This window comes from Halichoerus grypus, chromosome 3, assembly GCF_964656455.1.
Source record: "Halichoerus grypus chromosome 3, mHalGry1.hap1.1, whole genome shotgun sequence".
NCBI classification, from domain to species: domain Eukaryota; kingdom Metazoa; phylum Chordata; class Mammalia; order Carnivora; family Phocidae; genus Halichoerus; species Halichoerus grypus.
In genome coordinates, this window is record NC_135714.1 from 3,885,475 (window position 1) to 3,904,641 (window position 19,167).

General features: G+C 57.5%; 1 protein-coding gene across 2 annotated transcripts in view; it reads right to left on the bottom strand.

Moving 5' to 3' along the window:
* SORCS2 (sortilin related VPS10 domain containing receptor 2) overlaps positions 1–19,167 on the bottom strand; it is a 454,863-nt gene that overhangs the window by 265,668 nt on the left and 170,028 nt on the right. For both annotated transcript variants that reach the window (XM_078068347.1, XM_078068348.1), the window contains exon 2: positions 9,503–9,570. In XM_078068347.1, the coding sequence (XP_077924473.1) occupies positions 9,503–9,570 (68 nt within the window). The remainder of the gene's footprint in view (positions 1–9,502; positions 9,571–19,167) is intronic.

Genomic DNA, 19,167 nt, shown 5'->3' on the forward strand with positions numbered 1-19,167 from the left:
CAGGCACCGCAAGGCCTCTGAGCCTGACCTCATCAAACTGTTGATTCAAATCAAATTATTTATTGAATAGACTCAAACCCTGAAAGCTTTTAAGTCAGCGCCCGTCTTGATCCCTATCTGCTCTGTGTCTTGATTAAATCAAACTCAGCCCTCCATGGTGATGCTGAAGCCCTGGCCTGGAGAGGCGTGGGGGGGGGGGGGAAGCCCCCGGGGGGAGGAAGGACACCTGCTAAGTGCCCGGCGTCCACGCATTAGCTGCCATCCTCACTGTCACCATCTCCAGCTCAGGTTGGACAGGAGAGGATGCGAGGCAGTGAAGTCTCGGAGCCCGAACGGAAGCAGGATGTGCGCGGGGCACGGACCACGCAGCAGCCGGGCCCGAGGTTAGCCTCAGGGTGAAGCCCCTTGCAGTCTAAGACTGCCTCTCCAAAATCCCCACTCTTTCCGGGCCACCAAAGGGCAAAGCACATCCTGTGTTTATAAATCTCCTGTGGAGACTCTGGCTGCGCACCCCCAACACCACCTGCCTGGAAAGACTCCATCGGCACAGAGGGTCCTTGTTCGCCCTGACGCTCGGGGCCCCTGAGGGACTGCCATCGGCTCGGGAAGCGCTCTGCACACCGTCCCTGTCCACCTCACCCTGGACATTGAGCCACATGGACGTCCCCACCCCCGGCTGTCATCACCTCTGCAGGGAAGGACTGGATGCTACTTTGTATTGGTGCACGTCGAGAGGCCCTCGGACGGCTGGGGTTCACGGCTCAAACTCCCCAGACCCTGCATTCACAACACAGAACGCTAGAATTCTATCTATGAAAAATGGAGAGAGAGGGAGACACCATAGGACCACAGAACCAAATCTGATTTTAAATAGGATGGGGTAACCATGCAGTAACGTGATACATAAACAGAAGTGATCTGAAAATCTCAAATGCCAACGCCACCAGAATGCAAAATCTATGAAACAGAGCTTCCCAAAGTTGGTGCCAAGGAAAACCAATCCCAGGAAATGCTCAGCAGAACAAAAATAATACATAAATATTAAAATGCATAAATAAAAGGGAATTAAAATTAATTTGATTTAATTTAAATTTAAAATGAAATGACAGTTCAATAAAATCAAAATGGAAGATTATGGTCTCCTATGAGATGGAGAAATGCCTCCCAAGCTCCTCCTGGAGACAAACAATGTGCGTTAATGTGTCAGACATCCCCAAAGTCCTACTGCAAAGAAATCTGGTTGATTTTCAACCTAAGAGTGTTTACCAAGCTTATAGGACCACAAAATAAGTATTTTCTAGAAACAGCCATGCCCTGCGTGATACTTCCAATTGTCATTCAGCAAATATTGACCTTGCTCCTCTCCCTTCCCGCACTGGTGTGGGGTTAGACCCTGTGAGTTGCTTTGGGCGATAGAATTCTAGCAAATGTGAGGTGAGTAGAAGCCATAAACATGCTTGTGTGGTTCGCTTGGTTCTTGAGCTGCAGTGTGGTACGCGGGAAGAACACATCTTCGTGGCCTCCGTCCCGTCAGCTTGGGTCCGAGAACAAATACAGATGAAGCAGGCCATGCCCACCAGTAGAGCTCCCCATGCATGTCCCATGCAAGGCAGCCGGACCGGTCAACCCAGGGGTGTGAGGATAAGTATGGGGTACATGCCCCTGAGTTTGGGGTGACTTGTTACACAGCATTATTGTCGCCGTAGCTGACTAATGCACCATCCCACAGAATTCCTCTTCTAAGAACTGCACACAAAATAACATGGCAAAGAAAACCATTCATAAGAGGAACCATTCTCAGAGGCTATCGGGAAAGAGGGGCACCTGGGTGGCTCAGTCAGTTAAGCATCTGCCTTCTGCTCGGGTCATGATCCTGGGGCCCTGGGATGGAGCCCCGCATCGGGCTCCCCGCTCAGTGGGGAGCCTGCTTCTCCCTCTCCCTGTGCCCCTCCCCCCCCACTTGTTTTCTCTCTCTCTCTCCCCCCCCCCAAATATAATAAATAAAATCTTAAAAAAAAAAAAAAGCTGCTGGGAAAGAATGAACAGCACATGCTGGGAGCTCAAGACACATTCTGAGGATGTGCCTCTTAGAATCAAGGGTCCTGGAGAGCACTTGGGCTATTTGCAGCGGAGAGGCAGGGTTTAAGAAACAGTTGAGCAACCCAAAAGAAAAAGATGTACAACACAAGCAGGTAAATCCCAGGGGAGGAAACTTGACTAGCCAATAAACAAAGGAAAGTATGTCGAGGCTCATGAAGAATCACAAAGATGCGGAATAAAACCACACCGGACTACACTCTCACGCCCGCCTGAGTGCAGACCTATGAAGCCTGACGACGATCCCAGAGATGCAGAGCGGGAGTCACTCCGCAGACAGGCTGGCAGCAGAGAGAGGAGAAGGAAGCTGGAGACGCAGGTGTGGACGCTCACAGCAGCCCTGATGGGAATAACAAAATCTGGGGGGAGAAAAATCCTCACGCTCCCACAGCGGGGGGATGCACAGATCAGCCAGCTTACGTGTGCTGCACGGATAAATCACCAAAACCGAGTGGGGAGTACAGATCAGATTTCAAAAGCCAGCATGATGCCATTTATATCAATTTTTAAAACACGCTAAACAGTAGAACATATCGATTGTGGACAAACACACACACGTGTAGTTATTATAGAACGCATACTCAGGGATGGTCCCCACCAATTCCAAGACAGTGGTTTCTTCTGGGTGGGCGACGGCGGGGTGTAGGGGATGGGAGGAGGGAGGAGAGAGCCAGGCTTGATCAGAATCTGGAAGGGTGCATTTCTTGAAGAGATAGAGATCCCAGGCAGGAAAAAAATTAACATCTGTGACAGTGAGGGACCGGTATTGGGCTAGCCCAGGCTCTGCTCTAAATTTCCGTGGCTTCACCCATACTGTTCCCGCTCACCGTCCACTGGCCCACACTAACCAGACAACCCCAAAATAACTACCAGGGAGGCTGGGGAAGGAAGGAAATGCTTGGATTACTTGGTGAGCACTGGACTATCTCTGATACATGGTACCCAGTCCATTCTACGATTCTTGTATACAATAAAGATCGCATGGTTAATTCAACATAGAAGGAAGAGAACCACCAAAGGGAGGGGATGCCACCAAGTCACTCTGGGAGAAAAGCTGAGACCCACGCCCACCCCAGTATTCCCGAGGTTGCCTCTGGCTGAAGGTCCTGCCCAAGGTCACACGTGCCAGGGGAACAGTAGGGCTGGCGTGGCCTTCATACATCCCGGTTCAGAGATGAGGCTGGCACAATGTCAAGTGGGCCATGGGCCTGGGGCTGCCATTTCACGTGGCTTTGCCCACGGCCGTGCTCCGTGTGAGGCTGCAGGCAGTCCCAGGGGCTGCGCCACAGCAGAGAGCAGCAGGGCAGGGAAAGGTGGGCCGAGGTCCACTTTCTCCCTGGCTCAGGATGCTCCCAGTCCCCTCCTACTCTGCACGACAGCCTCAGAGCCAACTCTGTGCTCCTGGCCCCCACACCATTCCCCAGGATGGCCCTGTAGATGTAAAGGTTCTCTAGGTCATGTATTTCCCAAGAACAATATCACCATACCTCCACCCATCCACCCAGCCATCAGTCCATCAATCACGTGTCCATCCATCCACCCATCCACACGTCCATCTGTCCACCTATCATCCATCTGTCCATCCATGCATCCGATGCCCAGCCTGTGGCAGATCTGTGATAAATGCCGGGCATCCAGTGATCATCAAGGTGGACCCGACTGGTCTCCATCCTCAATAATCACACATTCTGGGTGCGGGGAGAGGGGACAAACCAGACACAAGAACTCCCGCACGCAAGCAGAGATGTGATGAAGAATGTCCGGGGCTGCTCTGTACTGAGTGGTGGCTGGTCTCTTTGAAGAAAAGAGGCTCAGACTGAGACTAAATGTCCACAAGGGGCTAGTACCTGAGGGTCAGTGCCAAGTGCATGCCAGGCGGGCAGCCCCAACAGGCACTGCCCCCTCACACGGACCGAGCCGGGCATCCCGAAGGTTCCGGCAGCAGGCCGGCTGGAGACAGAGGAGCAAGGGGGAGAGTGGGAGGAGCCGGGACGGGGAGGGGGTAGGAGCCAGGGGACGTGGCTTGTGCAAGTGCCCAGGGAAGCCACCGCAGGATGCTAAGCCTCACTCGTAAGCGGCCAAACCCCTGGCTACTCTAAGTGTGGTCTCTGGCCCAGCAACCATGGCAGCTTGCGGGCACCTGTTAGAGACGCAGACCGGCAGACCCCAGTGCCCAGCGAAGCCTGCAAGGAGATGTTCTAAGTCCACCCATCCTGGGGCTGATCCCACCTGGGGGGCTTCCAGGGAGTCTCCACACTGAGTCTGCATCGTCCAAGGCCTGGCCAGAGTGGCCGTAGCTCCTGAGAGCTTTCTAAGTGACCTTCATACCTCCCACTGATGACCCCGTTATCTACACATCGTATGTTGCTCAAACCTCGGTGGTTTGCATCTACCTTCCTGAGAGCGTTTATGAGGCAGCTGAGCCTCACTGGCCATCTGGGATTCAGCTGCAGGGACACCAAATGGGCCTCTCAGGACCCAGCCCGAGCTGGACAACAGCACCATGTGGGAGCACCCAACCCTCTGCCCTGCCGTAGCCCCAACCATGCCCAGTGCGGACCTCCCCGGTGGCCCCAGAACCAGCAGGGCCCTGCTCCTCCGAGTGTGCCCGAGGGGCCGGCAACATCAGCATCACCCGGAACCTGTGGACAATGCAGAGCCTCGGGCCCCAGCCCTGACGCAGGAATCAGAATCCGAATTTTAACAAGACCCCAAGTGATTCCCACGCACCTGAGAATGTGAGGGAAGCTCTTCTTTAGGAGATGGATTTTCAGCTGGAGACAAAATCACCCTTAAGGGGGCAAAAACCGGTTCTTGAGGGGTGTGAACAATCCTACATTCTTACGTATACAGCCCAGATCGCATACAGAACTTGAACAGACAAACCGTCGTGGGCAGAGGAGCATCTAGGAGGACAATGTCTCAAGACCTCCTGCAGAGGCTGGTCACGCAGACAGCAGAGAATCCCCACTCCAAGCTGCGGATCCCGGGCGGGCTCGGCTGGGGACGTGGCCTCCACTCTGTTTCAGGGGTGCCCCTCGTCTGTTTGCCCAGGAATGGTCTCAGTTTTCAAGCTGCTGGCCCAGCGTCCTGGGAACCCCCTCAGTTCCCGTGGGCCGCCCCGTGTCCCCCAGCCCCTTGTTAACTGAACGACATCCTCCTACAGGCAGGGTATTGGGAGCAGGGGCGTAGGAGCCTCTACAGATCATGTCGTTCTTAGTTTCCTATTCCAAACACTATTTATCTTCACCTTGAAATCGCCGCGGCTCTACCCCGGAGTAGACACAAACTGAACATCAACTCTCCCCTGGCCCGTGAGTGCCCACGTTCCACGCTTGCCTCTGTAGCTTCCGGCTCTGGCTGCTGAAATCCCCCGCGCCCAGACAAGGAGGGTTGGGACGCACGGGTGTCAGCCTTGGGAAGCCAGCAGGGACGAGTGAGCAGGACCAGACCGTGGGCGTGTGCGCACCTCAAGGGGAGAGGATGGGAGGGGCAGCAGGGGGAGGAGCTGGGAAGGCCTACGGGGCCCCACCAAGGATGAAGCTGAGGAAAGGGAGCACAGCTGAGGATGGAGAACGAGGGACACGTGCAAGAGCCATTTAGGAAGTCAGATCTGGGTGGTGTGGCCAGAGGGGTGATGACCGGGCAGTGAGCTGAACGGCAGAGCCAAGCCCATGTGTCCATGACCTCCAGAGACGGTGCATGGCCTCATGTGGAAAAAGGCTGGTTGTGGGTGTAATTAAGTTAGAGCTCTTGAGATGAGATCACCCCGGATCACCCGGGTGGGCCCTAAATCCAACGGCAAGTGTCCTCGTAAGGCACACACAGAGGAGGACACACAAAGGAGAGGCCACGGGGACAGGGCCTGGAGTGCCCTCAGCCGCAGGAGTGGGAAGAGACAGGAAGGACGCTGCTCTGGAGCTTCAGGGGCAGCCCGGCCCCGCCCACACCTCTGTCTGGGGGCTGCGAGAGAACAAACTCCTGTTGCTTTCATCCTTTGTTCCAGTGGCCCCAGGGCCTTCCCACAACGGACATCAGGCAAGTGCCGGGCAGGCTGGTCTGAGCGAGAGTGCTCCTCCTCTTGCCCTCAGCCCTGGGGCTCCGGGACGGAAGGGGCTGGTGGGGACCAGCTCTGAAGCCAACCTGCTCTCCCAGGGACGGGCTCACTGCGGCCCCACCCCGAAGAAAGGGGCAGGCTGTTGGATCAGCGAAGCCCACTGGGGGCAGATGCTGCTGACGTGCGGCCCATGAAATGTGGGACAATGAAAGATGCACTCAGCTTAGATTTCAGGGAGCCATTTCCAGAATGTAAATACCATACCTGTCATTAAAAATGTATTGATGGCGGGGGGCCTGGGTGGCTCAGACGGTTAAGTGTCTGCCTTCGGCTCAGGTCATGGTCCCAGGGTCCTGGGATAGAGCCCCGCATCGGGCTCCCTGCTCAGCGGGGAGCCTGCTTCTCCCTCTGCCTCTCCCTGCTGCTCCCCCTGCTTGTGCTCTCGCTCTCTCTCTCTCTCTGCCAAATAAATAAATAAAATCTTTAAAAAAAAAATGTCTTGCTGGCGACTACACAGGAGAATCCTTGGGAGGCTGGGGGCGCGTCCACTGAGCATGGCTTTAATACGCGCGCTCCAGGCACGGGCTCTGCCAGCCCCCATCCACGCGGGCCTTGTACGGCAGATGGCGGAGCCGTGGCACCCCACGCAAGACCAGTGGCAATCTTTCCACTTCTAAAGACGCTCACCCAGGTCCCCAGATAGAGAGCATATGAGCCGATCATGCTCACAAGACCAAGTGTGAGTGGCAGGTAAACACAGAAGCTGCTCACCCTCGCCAAGAACCCAAGGGACACAAAGGAGAGCGGCCTCGCACCGCGGGGCCTAGCAAGTGCAGGCCAGCCCGCCGGGAACCGCTCACCCTCTGGCTCGCTCTCTGGCTCAGTTGTCACTCCCCGAGATTCCGCCCAGGGAACAAAATGAGGAGGAAAACCACACGTCTACATGCTTTATGGTGGCGGCGTGGCTTAGCATTGGAAGGAACCTACTCCCCCGTGAGTTTGCGGCCCCAGAGCGCGCTGATACGGACACGGGCCCACAGGGACAAACTGGAAACAGATGCATGAAGAAAGGAGAACACGAGACGCTATTCCACATCTGACTCTATAAATACGTCTGCGTGAGACAGATAAACAGGAAGGAATGGCGCTGAACGGAGACGGGGGTGATCCTGACATGACTAATGCCTTTGCATGTTTTTTTAATAAGGGAGAGGAAATATCTGCGTACAGACAGCGATGAGAACACGGAGAATTAAAGTCTGTTGATTTGCTTTGGAGAAAACCTCCAACGAGACTGTGCACCCTTCTAGGGACGTTTCAGTTCGGCTGACTGGGTGCACACTCTCCGAGGCAGGGGCAGGTCAGGACCCGAGGCTCAGGGCAGAGCGGAGGGAGCCCCCGTCGGAGCATCCCCGAGGTGGGTGGTTGGCCTTTCTCTCGGCTTCTCTACTTGCATCTGAAAAATCTGAGTCTGGAGCCCGTAAGCAAGAAGGCCTGGCCCCCGCGCCACGGGGCTGGCCCAAATCCGCCGTCCCCACCGTGTCCCCATGAGGATGGGCAGCTCTGTCCCGTGGGCACAGATCACACCGGGAGGGCTGTTCACTGTCGAAACAACATTTACGACACCCCGTCTCCCCCGTGTGCGGCCCGCGGAGATGCTGCAGAGAATGGAGGACCCCCGGCACTCAGGATGGTCAGCGGGTGCAGAGGAAGGAAGAGCCCCCACTTCAGGACTCAGCATGCGGCAGGCCGGGCCGACGAGGGGGCTACAGAAATCTGCTTGGGAGAAGAGAAGACTCGGGTGCCTCTGTTCACTGTGTAGCCCGGGCACCCGTCCTTGGACCACCCACCTAGCGAGGGGAAACGCCCTCCACGGGCCAGCCCTTCCCGGGGGGGGGCCTCAGCCTGAAACCAGTCCCAGAACACAAACCCTCGAAGGGCTGCAACGACACGTCACTGGGACTGTAGCTCTCAGGCCATTTCCACCCTCATCCCAAATGCCGAGCACCTCCCACGACACTGAGTGGCATTTTTTAAAGCAACCCTCCTACCTCTCCTTGGTGGGCGAGCTGCTTTGAGGCACAAGATGAAAGTCCACCAACACATGAGGTCATGGGGGGGCGGGCAGGACAACATCTGTCCTCTTTGCAGGATGCGGACTCCTTTCCCTGAGGCTGGTGGGGGAACTGAGGGGCAGGCTGGGGCGTCTACGGGGTGAGCCCGGCTGAGAGGAGCCAGCTAGCAGAGGTGCTCAGGCTAGAGGGGTAAGAAGAACGCAGGGCAGTACAAGTGGCTTACTCCCCACACTCAGCACCATGAGCACCCCCAGCGACCAGGCCAGCTGGCCCCAAGACGACACCATCCCTTATACAACAAGGAAAGGACCCAGCTCGAGGTGCCATTTCAACACCTTCCCAAAGCATCACGGAAATCCCCCAAGAGCCAACAGAATCAATCATCATGCTCCTGCCCTAGAAGCAAAGCCAAAAGCCAAAAATAAATCAACTCGAGGGGGCCGCACACACACACACACACAGGAGTCCTGATGAGCAGGTTTGGGTGTTGTTTATGGATTTCAAATAGAAAAATGAATTAATTATTACTTGAGAAACACATCTTGAAAACCAAAACGGCTCAACACCCAGTGAACGTGGGAGCGGCGAACGGCGCTTGCAGGAAACAGAATCCTCGCCCGAGAAAAGCTTTGAAAGGACAGCCCGGGACGCTGGGAGCCTCCCTTCCCCCTTCCCGGGAGAGCAGGTGTAAATATCGAAGATGATAGTAACCGAAATGATTTCTCAAAACCTCCTTCTCTCCCACCTCGTTTAAAACATCAAAGGGGCTGCTTAATGTTCTTGGGCTGAATTCACGTCTCTCATATAAAGAGATATCCCCCGACGCCGGTGGGTTATTTATTTACCAAGGTCTTCAGCTGAGCCAGGAAGAAAAAAACATGTCTGAACAACGAGGGTAATCAGCGTATTTGGTGGGCTCTGGGAGCCGCGTCTGAAGCCCAGGGCATGGATGGAGGGCATCTGTGCACTGACCTGAATTCACAATGCAAACCCTCTTCCTCCGGGGATGAGAAAAGGAAGGGGGGAGGAAACACGGAAAGAAAAGCAAGCAAAGACGCTTTCTAAAGGGCTGTCTCTTCTCCAGGGCTGTGTGTGCCCACCGACGAAACCCTCAATCGCCCTCCATGTCTCTTACACGCATTGTGTAGCCAAAAGGAAGTTGGGAGACCGTCAACTCAGAGGGATGCTCTAGCCGGGCGTGGGGGTCTCGGCCCTCGGCCCAGGGAGACGTGCAGGTGCATAAGGAGAAAGGCCCACCCTCAGGGTGACTTACCGCCACAGAGAACTTTCCAGAACCTTCCCCATGTCTGCATGGTAATACTTCGTCAGGATCAAGATCACCTGTGGTGGCAACAGAAAGACAGAAATCAGTGGGTTCCAAGGCTCTGAAAAAGGAATATGATGACACCCCCCGACCACCACGCAGGATTTGGGGCATTGTGTCAAGCCTCAGCTGCCTAGGCCTTTCTGTCAGGCATCCCGGGGTCTCCAGCCACCCTGCAGCAGAGCGCCTAGACACAAGGCTTCCGTCTGCTCCGAAACCTCACCCCGCTCTTCACAGTGACTTTGGGAACATCCCAATCCCGTGAGGTCCACCTGGTAGCTGCCAGGAAACATTCAAACCCAGCCCCGGACCATCTCAAACTGGGGCCAAAGGGACAGCCGCGGGGGTGGCCCAGGCTGGGCAGAGAACACATCTGACAAGGCTTCTGAAGATGGGGACTTGGAGAACAGCCAAGAACACCCACCGGGGCTGCACCCAAGACAAGAGGAGGCCCCAGAAGGGCGGGCTGTGGTTACTCCCCTCTGAGCGCTGGCTGATGGCAGAGCCAGACACAGGGTGTGGAAGGCCCGAGAACAGCCCAGCAGGCCGGCGGTGGGCCCCACACCATCGACGGCGCCCACGCAGTTTCGAGGCTGCTGAACGACTCATCACACGCACTGGGCCCCGCGTGACCAAGCCTGTCCCATCTCACGCCCCTGCAGCGAAGGCAACTGCTCGTCCTCATGACAACACCTGTATTTAAGAGCACCCAAAAGTTCTCGCAGACACGCGGAGGAACAAGAACAACAGAAAGGAAGTGAGGATTTGCCTGGCCGGGGGGAGAAGCGCCTTCTCCCCAATTACTTCACTGGCTGATGCATTTTCCCATACATCAAATTTCATTTCACTCCTTACCAGTCCCTATTAGCTGCTCCTAACACTCCCATTGCCATGGGAACCCCGGGAGGTAACCGGGGAACACCCTCCCCACTGCTCCCGGCAGAGCCCTTAGCCCAGCTAATCTGGGGTCAGCACAACCTCCTGGGCTCTCGGGTTTGGGGGCGCGGCTGCCCCCACACGCGGTCTGGCTGATCTTCCTTTGCCCGGTGATGAAAGCAGGGAAGGCATGAGGCGGGGAGGCAGCGATGATCAAAAACAAACTCGAGGCCCCGTCCGCGGAGGCGCGATCAGCCCTGCCCTACTTGGGAACAAAGCAATTTTCTCCTGCCGGGCTCTCGGGCTGCCCGAGCAGAGCAGGAATCCTCCAAAGACCGAGGGAGGCAGGCAGAGTGACAGGGCCTGGACGTGTAGGAGACAAGCGTATTTTTAACCTATTGATTTATATTTTATAGTCTTGCTGTTCCCAGAGGGGATTTCGAGGAGCCAGAGGGTGACAGCTGGAGGGGACCTCAAAGTCTGTTTAATCCAGCCCCTCCAGGGTGAAATCCTCAACCAATATCCTTATCACGCCCCTGCTATCGGAGCCTTGCCCACACACTTCAAGGGATGGGGAGCTCACCCCCTAACATGGCGCTCCGGCCCTTCTGCAGGCTGAGCTCCTTGTCCAGTGGTTTCTGCTGCTGGGACTCCTGCCCTGGGGCCCCTCTCTAGGCGGGGCTAGTCCCTGCGCACCCCCTTCTGGGCAGGGCTCTCCACTTAGGCCCACCCTCCTCCTGCCGCCCAAATTCCTTGGGTAATTCCTCCTGGACTCTCCGACCTCAGTCTAACAAACAGCACCTCCAGGAAGTCTTCCAAGCCCCTCCCCTGGTCCATGCCCCCCACACTTCCCCAGACCCTGCGCTCTCCCCTCCAGCACCGTTCCTGGGGCCGGTTTCCACCACTTGATGATGAGCCCTTTGGGGGAGGGGGCTGTGTCTTGCTTCATGTCCCAGCGCTGGGCGCGGCTCCTGCTGACATGACTAAGGCAATGAAGCCAGGAGAGACGAGTGCCCCGGGCCAGGGCCCCGTCCCCCTGCCCTGGCCATCTACTCACAAGCCACCCTCTGCCATCTAGAATACACACCATCCACTCCTCGTGCAAGGGGACAGAATCGCTCTGCTGGTACCACCATGACCCAGGAAGCTGAATGAGCATTTGGGCTCCGGAGGCCAGGAACCGGGCCCGTCCTCGCCCAGGGCTGAGACCAGGAGCCCCCCAAGAGGGGTCAGCCCTGGGGGAGCCCGGCACGCACCCCTGACTCTGCAGCTGGTGGCGGAAGGAGCCCTCTGCTTTGCGGTCAGCCCCTCCAAGCCTGACGTACCTCAGTTCCCCACCTGCCAAGAGGAAGTAATACCTAGCTCCCTGTGATGGTGAGGATGCCGGAGCGAGCAGCCACCGAGAAGGGGCCACGCTCTCGCTCACGCTCACTGGTGTCAGCTCTGTCCCCGACCCACGCACCGCCCCGGGTGACTCAGCCCACGCACATCAACCCTCTTTACACCGGGGACCCAGGGGGCAGCTGCAGGTATCATCCGCACTGACAGATGAAGGAACGAAAGCAGAGAGAGCGTAAGCGCCGTGCGCACGGCCAGCGAGCACCTGAGCCCACCTGGGAGCCCGGGCGATGCTCCTCAGCGCTCGGGGCAAGGCCAGGTCTCCACCATCTGCGCTGCGGATACCGTCCTGAAATTCTCCCAAGTGTTTGAACAAGGGCCCCATGTTTTCATTACTTTTTGAGAGTTGTTCAAAGAACTAAAAACTATGGGCTGCCCATCTGGGGGTCCTCTGTTAACAGCTTTGGAAATGAAATATCCCGGGAACCATTTTCTAGTGGCTGGCCTATTCCCACGGCTCTGGGGTGCTTTGATCCAGGTGGGAGAAAAATCTGGAACGAGAGTTGGGGTTTCTGTGCCCCAGCCGTCGCCAACGGTCTCCTCCCATCCCCTGAGCCCACCGCCCACCCACACAACTCCTTCCAGACAGTCAGGAATGCCCAAGGAGGAGACCAGGATTGAGAACTGCCCCTGCAGAGGGAGGACGGGTCCCACGTCAGCCCTGTGTCTCCTCTCCTCACTTCCAGCCCCCCCCCCAGGCCCAGGAGGTGGGTGGGATCATAGTGGGGGTGCTGCTCCTGACTCCCCAGATGACCCGTCCCCTAGGTCCAGCCAACCCGTGACTCCAGTGAGAGAAGCCGAGCTCTCTGGACTTCCCAGCCCTGTTCCTCCTTGAGGCTGCTCAGCTATGGGCTCCATCAGGGAGGGGACATGATCCACTTCGTTCCACCCGAATTCCCAGGGCTTAGCACAGAGCAAGAGTTCACCAATATTCATTGAATGAATGAATGAATATCCCTGCCCAGAAGCAGATCCAGGCAGGAGACAGTCCTTCAGGCCATGGCCACAGCCAACCCCAGCTGACCCCGCTACCCCCTGTTGCCAGGGAGTCGGGGGGGAAACCCTCCAGAGCCCATCCCCCTGGACCACCCTCTCTTTCTGACACCAACAAACACCACCTGAGGGTCCAGAACTTGCCCCGTTCTTGAGACCCCCAGCTCATTCACAGCAATCCCTGCCCAAGCCTCAGGGGAGGGATCTCAAGAATCCTGGTGGGGTGAAGCCCACCCCCTTCCCAGGGACAGCACACACGAGGTGTCCCCAGCCGGAGTGTGCCAGGTAGCCAGGACCAGTGGGCTGGGGTGTGACCCGACAGCCCCCCAGGGCCTCCCACTCAGAAGGGCCTGCTCTTGGTTTTGCTCTGCTGTCCCCATCTTAAAATTCTTTAAAAATGTTTGAACAAAGGGCCCTATGTTTTCACAATGCATTGGACCCTGTGAATAGCATAGCTGGGCCTGACATGGCCCAGTCTGAATCCCCCTCCAGCCCCTCATGGGGTTGGAGTGTGTCTGTGGACACCTAGTCCTACCGACCCTGCTGAATCTCACCCCCGGCTCAGGGAAGCGGGAGGACAGGCTGATGGGGGCTGGAAGAAGGCATCAGATTTAACGCCGGAGCCCAGTGGAACTTGGTACGGCTTCATCCAAAGCCTGCCTTTAGAAATGGAGAAACAGATTCAGAGAAGGGAAGGGGGCTCAGCAGGGGCAGGCCCGGGTCTCCTGAGAGCCCCATCTGGGGCCCAGGGGTAAGCGTCCGGGGACGGGAGCCGTGGGCCTCACCAGCCTGGTCCTCTGCTGAGAGGCAGTCCAGGGCTCTCTCCCCAAGAAGGAAAAGAAACCCTAACTCATGCAGAGACCCTCTGCGGGTTGTTGAGCCCCCTCCTCGGCCACTACGAGCCCGCCTCCCCCCGCCGCCACAAGCCAATTCCAGACCCAGACGGTGAGTCGCTGCCCCCATGACACCTGACGTGCCCTTCACTCCCCTGTTCTGCGAAGAGCCTGCACAACGCACTTAGAAACAAGGCGGCGGGTCTGTCCCTCAAAGCTCCTGGAAACAGCCCTGCAGCTGGGGGACGCAGCAGAGCCACCAACCAGCAGGGGACCCTTACGTGGCACGAGCAGATCTGCCAGTCTGAGAGGAGGCTGGCTCAGGGGCAGTGTCGGGGCCCAGGGCTGCGGAGACCCGCAGCACAACAATGAACATCTCCACCTACAAACGGCGTCCACCTTTATCAGGTGCCCCTGGCATGGCTGGTACCACGTCTCCGATGGAAGAAAACAAACAAGGAGGGTGCGGGGCATGGGGACAAGCCTGGCCCTCTGAGCCTCAGTTTCCTTAGCCGTGCATCGGAGCGGACTCAGGTAGGACCTCACAAGGCTGCTGGGAGGGTGCTGTCCATCCACACGGGCTTACGCCAGGAATGAGAGCGCAGATGCCTGGAGCCCAGGCCCCTCCCCCTGCGCGGCCACTGGCACGTGTCTAGGTCAGCATCCTGGGGAGGCAGTCCCCACAGCGGCACTGACCAGAGGTCCTGCAGCCTCCCGTGAAACACTGGGCCTCTGCCCGCGGCCAGGCCCCCTTCGACAGCGCGGTCATGAGTGGAGACACAAGTCCTCCGTGCGGGCGGATCGCTGAGCCGGGTGCCTTCCAAGGGCTCAAGAATAATCCAAGGAAAGTAACAAATACTCAGGCTCAATTCAGCTGTCCATCAATGAGCACACTGCACACACACACACACACACACACACACACACAAAACAGCAAGAATTCAGGCTCAACTGTGGACTCTGCAAATGGACTTCCCCTCAGAAAAAAGGGAAAATGCAGAGGTGGCCCACAAGGGTCAGGCCTCTAAGGGCCCAGAAGGCCCCCCCTGCACGCTGATGTCCCCCCGGCCAATCGGGACAGAGCCGGCCCGTGGCATGGTGAGGCAAGGTCCTCGCTGCTCCCAGTGGGTTCTGTGACCAGCCATCACACTGCCCCGGAGATCCTAGAAGTGCAGAATCTGGATGTGGCCCCACCCCCGATCTGCTCACTCAGAATCTGTGTTTTAACATTAATTTTTAAGAAACCACACTGGCATATCTCTGCACCCAAAAAAGCCCTGGGTCCCCATCTGCTCACCCCCATCGGAAGCTGGATCTCTTCCTATCACTCAAGACGGCCCCATCCTCTCCATCCTCATGCAGCTGACCTGTCCCCTGTTGACCAACAAAAAACACACACCACCCTCAGGCACACACCCACCACCATGACTCTCAGTTACCCCAGGGCCTTTGCACATGCTGGTTCCTGTGCTTACTGCCCTCCTCCTGCCCCTCTGCTCTGCCTCCTTCCTGCTCATTCTTAAAACCACTTCCTCCTGAAGCTTCCCAGCCACCACAGGCTGTGAGCCCCAGGAGGGCAGGCACCAAGTCCACCTGTATGAGCACTCTCCCAAGCCTAGCCAAGTGCCAGACATAGGGAGAGTCTGATAAATAACTGCTAGTGAATTCATCAGCAGCAAACCAGCTCCAAAAAGCCAGGAATGACTCCTAATGTGGCCTCACTCCACCCCACCCCACCTGTCCACTTTCCCAGGTGTAGAAGTTGATGCCAGAATGTGTACAACATTCCATCCTCTCAGAACACCAGAACACATGGGGTTAGGAGCCCACCTAGGACTGAGGCCCAGAGAGGGGAGGGGTCCAGACTAGGGACCCCTGCAGAACCCTACTCCTGGCTCTCTGCACCATGATGCACTGAGCCCCATAGGAGAGATGCTGAGGATGGGAAGGAGGTCAGGGTCTTCCACCATGCACCAACTGTGTCCATTACACAGATGAATAAACTGAGGAACAGAGACATAAAACAATGGCCCCAAGATCATACAGCTAGCATCTGATATGGGAACAGGCAGAATAAATGAGGCATCAAGTGCTGAGAAAAGGGAGGTCAAAAAAGAAGGCAGAGAATAAGATGTTTTATGGTGACTTCAAGTATTCATTCAACAGTCTAATCGCTCACTCTGGCGGGCATGAGGATCCACAGAGAAGGAACAGCCAGGGTCCCAGCAGCACAGGCACCCACTGTCCCGTGGGCCCGTCGATGATGACATTCCCTCCACACTCAGGCTTCCAGGATGCTCAGGAGAGCACGCCAAGGTGTGTTTCGCGGTCTGTAAACACACGTTCACGCGCAGAAGGGGGGAAGGCCACCCACACTCAGGGATCTTTGCGCACACAAAGGGATGCTTTCTGTCCTGAGCTGTGAGCTAAGGCGCCCTCCTGGGTGTGTCTTTGTGGGGGCCTGATCCAGCCACAACATCTTACATCCTGTTCCAAAAAAAAAGACGAGACTCTCGGAGAGGCCGTGGGCTGTTCCTGGGCCCCAGCAGGAGGGCGGCCCTGGCTGTGGACGGTGGCGGCTGGTTTCACCTGCCCCACCACTGTTCATGCCCCAGCACTTGTCAAAAAATGAGGAAAAAGTCCCTGCTCCATCCTTCCCAACCTCACCGGGAGGTGAAGGTGCCTCGGAGAATGGGGATCAAAAGACTTTAAAAACTGTCAACTGTTCTCCCGGGGGGATGGGGCTGATGACCAAAATCACTGGAGGGAATCACTCTTATTCCGTTACTTGAAAGAGAACCCACCCAAATATTCACAGCGGTTTGGGAATTTGACCAGTTTGTCTTCTGAGAGCAGAAGCGCTCTGAGGCTGCACCAGTTCTCCGGAGATGCTGACCGCCGCCCCCCGGAATGAGGCCCATGACTCGGCCCTACAGATGGGACGTGATTCCCGGCGCAGGCTCGTCGGCCGCACAAACATCCCACGCTGGTCAAGGAGGCTGATCTACAACTGGTGGGGAGGGAAGGTGAGGGACATCGGGATGGCCTCCCTCCTGGCAAATCAGCGACGGCAGTCCCTCCCGGAGGCTCCCCGGGCTGGTGGCCCCAGCCTGGCCAGGGCACGTCTGTGAGGTGGCAGCTTGCTGGCTGGCCTTTGTGTGAGGCCCATGGGCCCTGGTGTCACTGTCCACCTGTACTTGGAAGGATGCCAGTCCAGGGCAGATAGAACCGGCTAGCAAAGGAGCCCCTAGATTCCAGGACCTTCGACACGCTGCCAGTGGGGGTATAAAGATACACCCACGGTGAAGCTGACGCCTAACAGCTCACAAAACCACAGCCTGTCGACCCCGTGGCTGCTCCTAGGGAGCTATTCTGTCGACGTCCTTGTGCATATGGAATGATGGATGTCCAAAGTCATTTCCTGCGACACCGTAATAGTCAGAGAGCGGAAACAGGCCGGGATAGATGGCCCACAGCCCGGCCACCCTCGGGAGCACCACACAGCCGTACAAGAGCGAGGAAGCTCCGCGGACGGTGCGGACGGGTCTCCAGCATGTGTGCTCGGTGCAGGAAGCCACGTGATGAACAGCACGGTGTCACCACGTTCTGTTAACACACGGGAGATGTAAAAATCACTGGACTCCTGTACACTTTGAAAGGGTTAAAATGGTGAATTTCAGGTCACTTGAGTGTTATCTCAACTGAAAAAATGAGCGAGTTTAGGATCTGTAGTCGTGTTCCCTCGTAGCCACACGACGGCGTGCTGGACGGGAACGGGGCTACTCTTAGGTGGCGGAGGGGGCACGGGAAGGAGCAGCAGATTCTCACCGGAGACCGTTTCCTGCTGCTAACACTGAGCCCGGGGCTAAGTCACCGACTGGGTGTTCACACCTCGGCCGCGTGTGCGCACACCGGTCCACACACCCGCCCCGGCGAGCAGTCACCCCAGGTAGCTGAGACTGATGGTCCCCGGCCCTCACATCGGGGAACCCTTCTCCCTCCTGCCCTCAAAACACGATAAAGATGCTCATTTTCATGCCGGGGGGACGGGTGCCCGTGGCAGGGTGAAGACTAGACCCTGATGAACGCATTCATTTGGCACTCAATAAATGTCCGTCACCTCTCTCCCCCAGTGAAGGCCACTCGAGAAACCCGATCCTGAGCGGGGGCGTGGCTGGGCTGTGGAGGTGTTGGACCAGGTGACAATGCAGTCAGGCAGCATCACCCTAACCGGACCCGGCTGTGAGCCCCGGCAGGGGAAGGGCGTCGGACGCCACCCGCCTCCCCCCGCCCGTGCAAGCACAGGGGCCTCGTCCCGATGCTCACAGATACGGCGCAGCGCGAGAGGGAACACACATTCCCCTCCCTTGCTTCCCCCTACAGCCCTGCAGATCAGCACCATCATTCCCACCACCTGGATCGGGAGCAGAGGTGTAGACGGGGGCAGTGACGACCCCAAGGATGCGCTCGAGAGAGCTGGGATCAGGCTGGTCTGAAACCAAGACCGTGGCTCTTTCTAGAGCAGCACCCTGTGGAGCTCTCCCCAGCCTGAACAAAAGAGGAGGGGCTTCCTGCTGACCCACCATGCTGGCCTTCCCCTTCAACCAGCAGGCGGGGCTGGCCTACACCCCACGGCCCCAGGAAGGCAGCAGGGCTCGGCTCTGCACACCTTCTACCCAAGAGGCTCCTCAGTGAAGAAATCCAGTCCATGTAAGGGAGCCAATTCTGCATTTATCTACCAGGGAGATGAACCCTGTTTCTCTCTGCCCAAGACCGCGCGGGGGAGGGGAAGGAAACCGCTGGCTCAGAGAGCCACGCGGCAGGTGCTGGTTGTCCGAGGGCCAGGCCTTGGTCAATCCCACTGCCGCCCTGCAGGCACCAAGGGCTGCTAGCTCAGGCCCGCCCCCATCCACGTCTGCCCCCCACCCCAGGAGCCTCACCCCCTCTCCATCTACTTACTCCATGATGCCTCCGTGATTCTCCGTGCCTGGTGGCATCCCCACAGGCCCCAGGGGCTCCCTGAGGTTCTCGCTCCAGGCAGGCCCACTTCCCAAAGCTGCTGCTAGCATGAGGCATCTCGCGCCACCAGAACCTTCTGCAGGGCAGAGAGCCCGGCTCCCGCCACCTGCCAGGGCCCTCCTGATGCAGCGCCCCAGCCCCCTGGCTCCAGGCTCCTCTGCAGAGCCTTGAAGGACGTCACAGGGGACGACCATGTTCCTGGAGGCCACAGGGTCTCATCTGGATCCTGGCTCTGCAGCCTAGAGCCGTGCATTCCTTGGCTTGGCCCCTGGGCAGCTCAGGCTGCTCGTCTATGCCATGGGGATGATGATGCAGGCTTCCAGAGCTGACAGAGAAGAGGAGTTTGGTGTGCCCACGGTGAGCACAGCACTTGGGGTTGGGGGGTGGCTTGGGGAGCACCCGTTAGTAAGGCGCGTGAGGCAGTCTAGGTGAGCCGCTCTGTGTACTGAAATGCCCACAAGAGTTTGCTCAACTGGCCGACGCCCCGCCTCAGAC